Source organism: Leucopleurus acutus (assembly GCF_964270905.1).
Source record: "Leucopleurus acutus genome assembly, chromosome: 3".
In the NCBI taxonomy this organism is placed as follows: Eukaryota; Metazoa; Chordata; class Mammalia; order Artiodactyla; family Delphinidae; genus Leucopleurus; species Leucopleurus acutus.
This window is the reverse complement of record NC_139145.1, coordinates 52,127,467-52,135,810: the sequence shown is the minus strand read 5'-3', so window position 1 is coordinate 52,135,810 and position 8,344 is coordinate 52,127,467. Positions and strand designations below refer to the sequence as shown.

The 8,344-nt window shown below is 38.1% G+C and overlaps 1 protein-coding gene across 1 annotated transcript; it reads right to left on the bottom strand.

Moving 5' to 3' along the window:
• Nucleotides 1-536: 536 nt before the first annotated feature.
• On the bottom strand, nucleotides 537-7,302 carry SPINK1 (serine peptidase inhibitor Kazal type 1). Its single transcript, XM_082834871.1, has 4 exons — nucleotides 7,191-7,302; nucleotides 5,442-5,473; nucleotides 3,786-3,892; nucleotides 537-737 (listed from the first exon to the last, which is right to left on the bottom strand). The coding sequence occupies exons 1-4, from the start codon at nucleotides 7,243-7,245 to the stop codon at nucleotides 692-694; spliced, it is 240 nt and encodes a 79-aa protein (XP_082690997.1). The 5' UTR covers nucleotides 7,246-7,302; the 3' UTR covers nucleotides 537-691.
• Nucleotides 7,303-8,344: the final 1,042 nt, after the last annotated feature.

The following is an 8,344-nucleotide window of genomic DNA, read 5'->3' as shown; positions in this document are numbered from 1 at the left end:
AGTAGGGAATGGCCTCTGCTGGGGGAGAATTAAGGCTGAAGGCAGAGGCTTCTCCACTGCATAGTTGAGAAAATGTAGCTTTTTTGGTTTCCTCAATGATTCAGAGCCTCTTTGAAAAAGTCGTGTCTCACCTGAAATCTACATTGTGAGATATATGGAAAATCTTAAGACTAAACTCTGTTTCACCAGACAGGCAGCATTTCAAAATCATATGCCTCTGTACCCAGACCAGTGCCAGGCACAATAGATGCTCAGTTAAATCCCAAGGAACCCTAAAGGAATTATTTCAGTCGGTGAAAGGTGATGGGCAACATGTTTCTGGACTGAGAGTTTTCCAACTGTTTCTTAAAATGCTAGTCTAGTCCTCATGGGATTACATGTATTCATGATCGATCATGTCCTGTCACTTAATATCTGCAATCACATTTCCTGAGACAGAGTCCTCAGAATGTGAGGAAGATGGGGAAGGAAAAAGCATGAAGGAAACCCTGTCCAAAATTACAGGATTGCTGTATTTTGTAAAACTTGGCTTATTCTGAGTTTGCCTCCATCCTCCGTCCCCAGTATAATCAAACGTGCCTTTGAGGAAAAAGCATATGGGAGCAACAGGAAGTGTTTAGATGCATTTTATTCAACAGTCAGGCCAGCCACCGCATCGTAGTGTTCTTATGGGATTTCAGAACCTTGGTTCTCAGCAACGCCCAGATTTTTGAATGAGGACGGGAGTCTTGTGTTTCCTATAGAAGAGATTGGGGGAAAAAAATCAGCTTAAACTTTGTTGATAAAATGTGACAACGGGAGAAAAACAAGGAAAAAAGATCAGCTTTATTTAAAATAGAGAGGTTTGAGATTCATTTCCGTTTCAATTTCTTATTCATTTACTCATTCACTTATTCATTAACTCCTCAAATATTGATTGAGAACTATAACATACATTAAGGATACAACAAAAGGGAAAAATGTCCTTCTTTACAGAGTTTACAGATCTAGCAGGGCGTTATAAAAAGCTTCTGAAATTAATCTTTAATCCATTGTTGCTTCTTTTCCTTCTGACGGCATTGTCCTAGCTACCAGGTTTCCATCTTAGCTGGTGCCTGGGCTACTTCAGGACCTTCTAATTGATTGATCCATTGCCTCAGAACTCTGGGGATTCTCATCTGTGAGATCTTGCAAAAGGAAATTATATCCTTATCCCATATGATAGCTGCTTTAGTTAGCATCTAGACAGAGCCCACGGATTGGCTTATTTTCCATAGCTGTGCTGTCCACTATCCCATATAACTATTTAAATTTAAATCAGTTAAAGTTAAGTAATATTAAAAATCCAGGATTTCGTTTATAGTAGCCACATTTTAAGTGCTGGTACCATGGCCAGAGGCCTCCGTATTGGACAGCATTTCTGTCATTGCAGAAAGTTCTACAGGAGAATAGTAGTCTATAGAGAAGAATTTGCCAGTATAGATTTCCTAAGAAGACATACAGGAATTAGGAAAAAAAAGTTCTTACTGAATATATCTGCTAAGCACTTAATGATCAAGGAGATGCAAGCCCTTGTTTGTCTACCCATCTCAAAGCTCAACAACTAAGGTCAGAGCCTGGCTCTAGTTAACCATACAATGTATTTGTTTGGGGCTTTTAATGGGCAGTAGAGACAAAGGCAAAATGGTACATTTGAAAATATGTTGCATTTGAAAAAGACACATTTTCTCTCTAGACCTGTTTTCTTATCAGAGAAATATAGGAAGAGAAGTTACATTTTCTGGCATTCAAATGTTGCTCCCATATTTACATAATTTTAAAAGAATAGAAAGAGCAGGTAGGACTGGTAGGTTTTAAAGTCTAAGGAAACCGGGTGTCCCAGCTCTATGCTCATATTTTCCCAATGGTTCAGTCTAAATACTGGGCCTTTTGATCGTGGCACTTGGAAATTGACCAAGCCTCAAGGCTGTTGTGTTGCTTTCTCCTCCCCTTGGATGGAAATATGATGTTTGACCTTAAGGTCAAGAACATAAGCCATGAGAAAATTAACAAGTGGTTTCAAATTCCTTTTAACAAGTGGTTTCAAGTTCCTTTTACAAGTCCTTAATGTGGAAATTTTTTTGAAAAAGCAGAACATCCAATGTTTTGGGCCTAAAACTTCAGGATATTAGATGTTTCTCCCTGGAGACCTATTTCCACAATTCTTGTTAAATACTGAGAATTTTCTGAAACGACTTAAAGCAGACCAAGGAGAGGGTGCATGGTACAAGGAATTAGAGATGTGGAATGCATGCAGTCATTTGAACCTAAATCAAAGTGTTAATACCACATCAGTTCCAAAATAACAGAGTTTTCTGGGTCGCTTGTGGAATCTCTTTTATTTGTTTTGATCATTCTACACCTTTATTTAACCTGGAGCGCTTTTGTGATGCTATGAAAATGCAAAGTCCAGTTTAAATGACACCCTTTTCATGAATCCTTTCTTGACCCTTCCAGTAGGAAGCAATCTGTATTTCTCCTTCACTCCTGTAGCATGTTGCTCACACCTCATTTGACTTCTTGTCACAAGTTACAAGAAGCTACCTTATCTGTGCTGTTTTCTTTCAGTTATATCCACTAGGAAAGCAGAGGAGACTAGCACAATGCTTGGCACATAAGTGTTCAGCAGCTGAGTAAGACAGAAAATCTGTGGCGAATTTATTTCTCTGAGTACCTGAGTCTAATTCCCATCACCTACCCACCTACAATCAGTTCAGAAACTCCACTGAGGCTAGGTCTCACATCCATAAGTGATTGTGTTCACTAAAGTATTACATAGATATGTTTTTGGTCACCTAATCTATATAATTCATATTTGCATACTTCAGGGCTTTAGTGAACACAATCATTGCTATCACCAAGAATGATTTTTTAAGTATAATGGTATTTTGGGTATGTGGACTTTAAAAAATCCAGACTATCTCTTGTTCGCTATAAAAGGTTGGGTTTTTATCGTAGAAGTGATTTTTTTTTATTTAATTGAAAGAAACATTCAAACACTTTCCTTCCTCTAGCCCATTGTCCTTTCTTTAACACCTTTTATACAGCACCATGTTATTAATTCCTTTCTCACTTTTGTTCAGTTTTTTCTTCATCTTGAAGTACCTCTCTCTCCTTCTTTATGTTGTAGAGAAAACCTCAGACTTTTCCAAATCCTAGCAGGCACAATTAGTTCTTTTTAGTTTTGTGCTCTCGGAGCACTTTGCTTATACTAATTGACCACACTGTGTTAGCGTTGAGTGTAAGCAAACTAGGAGACAAAACATGTTGGATTTTCTTGTGCATCTCACAAATATTTAGTCTAGTACCTGACTTTAAAGTATAGTGGAAAGAGCAAGGATTTTGTACCAGATCTGCCACTCATGGCTGGGTGACCTTGAGCAAGTTATTTAAACTAACTGAGTCTCAATTTCTTCATGGGTATATTAAGCTGAGTATTATTTACCTCATAGAGTCATTGTGAATATTAAGTGCCTCGCATAATGCTTGACATAATAAATACTACTTTCTATCATAATGCACACACACACACACACACACACACACACACACACACATGCACACCTCTCTATATAATCATAACATATATAATAAGGAGAAAAAGAAATCAAGAATTGTTTGGGGGAAAACTAGGTATTTTGTTTCTCTCATGGTGAGTTTAATGTTATTGGTATATTCTTTGAGGCTTAAAGGGATAATATATGTAAAAATTTGAAGACTTCTAGCTTAAAACATATATTTTAAAAGAAATTCAGGTTTGTACTCACATATTTTCAATACATAACATGCATTCATTAGAATAAGTAACTCCATCTGTCCCACAGACAGGGTTATAAATCTTGGGACATCCACTCACTTCACTTGTACATTGAGCCTAAAAATGGAATGAAACAGAATCATTTCCCATCATTTTTCATTTGAATTTATAGCAGAGTCTCTAAAATCTCCCTGGAGTTGATCAGCTTAAAGATGGAAGCATGATTGTGATTGGGAGAGTGATACTAAGTGTTCCAAGAGGAAGAATCCAAAATTTGGAGTCAGAAAACCTGGTTTTAAGTAATGCCTCTGCTATCTGCAAGCTGTGTGACATTGGTAAATCGCTTGGTGTCTCTGAACCACAGTCACTTCATTTGCAAAACGGGAATGATGTTGTTTCCCTACCTATCTCATCATGGTGTTGTGAGGTTTGAATAAAGTGAGTGAGATAATGTTCAAATTTACAATTACTACCTGTGCTGGCTCTCTCAGGTCAGCCACACCTTGAGGCGTGTTCTTCCTTGCACACGGTAGTCCTGTCACCCTGGTCTTCTCTAAGTCAATTAAAGACACGCAGTGCCTTCTACCCTTGGGGTTTTTGCACAGCCTGTTTACTGTCAGTAAGAACTAGTAATTATCAAATGACTTTCACAGGGCAGACACTGTCCTAAGTGCTTTTCATGTATTATTATATTTTTATAATATTAATAATATTAATATTATATATATATAAATATTATATTTATAATATTAATATTATTAATAATATTATTATATTTAAACTCATAGACTATCCTATGAACTTTTTATTATACTCTTCTTCTGGTAAAGGCAGTGAGGCACAAAGAAATTGAATCACCCAAGGCTACACACCTAATAATTACTGGATCCAGGATTTAAACCCAGTCAATCTAGGTCCTGAGCTTTAGCTCTTAACCACTTTACTCTCCTACTTCTCCCTTTGCTAACACTCATTTATCCTTCAGGGCTGAAAATAAATCTCACTGGCTTAGGGCACCTTCCCTGATTTAACTAGGCTAGGTTTCTAATGGAACCAGAACTTCTTTATAACACATCACCAATGTAGTAATTTATTTACTTATACACTTTTGGTTTGCCATCAGCCTTCCCACTAAATATAAATGTAACGAGAAGAGGGACACTTCATCCTCTGGTCTCCAAATTTACTGAAATTTACATTATAAGTACAAGAAAAATTGGAAAAGTTAGATATAGAATTTTTTCTAGAGGAAGAGCCTTGTTTATTATTATTATTGCTCATTATAAATTAGAGCTCCACCTTGTTGATGAAGAGAACTTTATGGCAACATGGTCAAACTGGCTGTAAGGAGGAAGCTCTGCTTGGAGTGATGTTTAGAAGGTTTCCACTTAAAATCCTTGTCCTACCAGATAGCCCTAGTATATATAAAAACTCCTTCACAGCAAGCATAATATGACTACAGAGAAATTGCCTATGTGTCAGTCAATTTGTCCTTCAACATAAGCGCCTGTGGCGGAACTACAATTACTATCCACATTTAATGGGTTAAGTCTTGCCAGCATTCATACCCTCATATTAACTTAAATTGAAAGGTGAGTTAGGCTACGCTTTGGGTGGAACAAACAGTCTTAGCCCCAGAAATAAAAATTTACAAAATTGTCTTTACCTTTCTTTCCTGGAAGTTAGCTCTAGTACTACCTAGAAAACATAAATCAGACATGTCAAGTTGGGTCATGAATGGGAGAAGCCTGAGATATTCTCATTCAGAATTTTCTGCTTCCATTTAAGTCTGTGACTTCTCTGCTTCCTCTTCCACCACGCACGCCTTCTTATTACCATTTTTTTTCAAGTATGTCTCATTGGTGTCCATTCACTCCCTGCCTGCTGAAACCTCAAAAAAATTAAGCAAAAATTTGATTAGGACCAAAGTATCTCAATTTGATATTTAAGACAAGTTGACCCATTTCCTTGAAAATAGAAATGATGTACTTACTGCTTCAAATGTGTCAGGCACAGAGCAAATACCTTCTGAACGCTCACTGACATTCTAGTAATAACCAGCTTGTTGATCTCACAGTGATGTAGGAAATATAAGTATCTTTATCTCAGCTTATAGATAAAGATATGGAAAGTTTCTATAACTAGCTGTGAACACTAGCAATAACCAGGTCTTCTGATGAAAAACTTTTGCACTTACATGTAAGTCTTCTTTTGTAAGTAATGTTTAAAAAAAAATGGAGCTCTTTTGACAATTTACCTTCAGTTCCCAAAGAGCTCCCTCTCTCCATTGCATTATACTGACTATTAGTTCAATTCACATTTCTTGAATTTACAGGTAGATACTTAAAATTGCCATGCTGCATTCTCTAGAAAATAGCAGGTCTTGTTGACATCACCATCAGGAAATGGTGATTGTGGGTGAGCTCACTGCAGGGAAGGAGAACTAATTTGATAGTATCCAGAGGAAGAAATGTTGGTGAGATTTGATTTTGATACTAACAATCTCTGAGGTCATCTAAAGGAAGTAGTTCTTCCTACCTAAATGTATTGAAAAGTAGTGAGACACTTAGGGGCTTGGAGAAGAAGGCCCCTGGAATAGTCAGAACCTGATGCGGTGAGAGTCCCACTGAATTTTAGAATCGAGTTGAGTCTAAAATTTAATGAGCACGTAGTCACCACAGGCATCTATATGTATTAATTAATATGCATGAGAAGGGGAAAAGGGACCACTGCTCCCATAAATATTTAGCAAATACAGCAAATAGTATTGTTCCTTTTCTTTGCAAAGTGCTGATTTGGCTGTCAGTAGGTTTCTTTGCTAGATCTGATAAGAATTTAAAAGTGTTAACCATCTCCGAAGACAAAAAGGAAGCTGATGCCAATGCCAGGGGTTCAGATCATCTGTCAAAATTATTAAGACAGTTTGAAGATATAAACATACAGTCTATTCAAGAAGAATATTTTTTCTAGAAATATTCTGTAGGTCAAAAATAAAAATTTTAATCAAATTCTGCCGTTTATACTGGAGTAACTGGAAATCTTTGTTAGCTATTTATGCAATTCCATGAGAACATAAAATTTGTAAATTGGCCTTAAACATTTACAGAGTTAGAAGTATACTTGATATTGAAATAATCCCTTCTATTTTCTACCATAGTTCTGACAAAGAGTCAGCCTCATTACCTGGGGAAAACCATTTCATGTCTGGGCAGTTCTCACTAGTAAAATTGTTTTCCTGTGTTATGTTAAAATCCCTCTTTCTATATATAATTCTCATCTACTGATCTTATTTCCTCTCACTGGGACCAAAAGATCTGTCCAAGAGTAGACTCTAAGTCTAGAAAGTAATGTGGTCAGTAAAGCAACTGGTCAAAAAGGTTTTACTTAAATCAGAAAAATATGCAAAGCCACCTACCAGATAAACTCAATAAGACCAAGGCAGTGAGAAGGAAGATGCTGGCTACCTTCATGGCTGGATTGCTGGCTCCAGAGCTCAGTCAAAAACTGAACTCAACTTACCACTTCTCTCTAGAATCCTGAGACTGGAAGGTTCATACAGGCAGGATGGTATCCGAGTCTCCACCTACTGCCCTTTGTCACAGATCCCCTTGGTTATTGATTGACTCCGTAGCATAGCCTGGACCCAGCACAGCACCAGTGTAAGAAAGGTGAGAGGAATGCTGTGGGCCTAAAATGTGCAAGGTAAAGACTGTCAGGAAGAGATGACTAGTGGTTAGTTAGTTGGTTCTTGCCCTAACTTCCTCTGTGACTATGGAGAGGCCCTTCCTTTCTCAAGCCCTGGTTTTCTCATCTGTAAGGTGAACTCCAAGGTCCTTGTACTCTGTAGTTCTGGGTGCATGAATAGGTGTGAATATCTAAAAAACTCCCTTCATTCTTTCTTCCTTTTCTTCAGCTTTTCCATTTTTTATTCTCTCTCTTTTCTCTCTTTTTCTATCACCCATTCACAAAGCCTAAAGTAGCTGAGAGAGGGACAGGGCAGAGGTAGGGAGGACTCAGTTCCCTAAGGTGTGTGTGTGCTCCGAGGTAGAGTGGGCTCACCAGAGACGCTTACCAGCTTTTTGTCCTTGGACAAGTAGTTCACTTTCACTGAGCTTCAGTATATTCATCTGAGAACAGAAATAATAATAGTAGCTACCTCAAAGTGTTGGTCTTTCATTCTAAAATATGCGTTGTGTCTGTCATGTGTGGTTTGGGGAGACAATTCTCAATTATCTCTCATGTTTCTGCATGTCTCATGGGTAGAGACACTGACTGCCTGTGTTTCAAACAACTTTTTCAAGAGGGTTTGTATAACAAACAGCCTTGGGAGGTGGAATACTGTCTCTCTCTGGAGTAAAGGGGAGGTTTGTTTACCGTTGGGTGTAATAAGATAGTATCTTTCACCAGGGTGAAGTTTAGGCAGGCATAGTGCTCTTTTTAAAAGATTACGGGGCTTCCCTCGTGGCACAGTGGTTGAGAGTCCGCCTGCTGATGCAGGGAACACGGGTTCGTGCCCCGGTCCGGGAAGATCCCACATGCCGTGGAGCGGCTAGGCCCGTGAGCCATGGC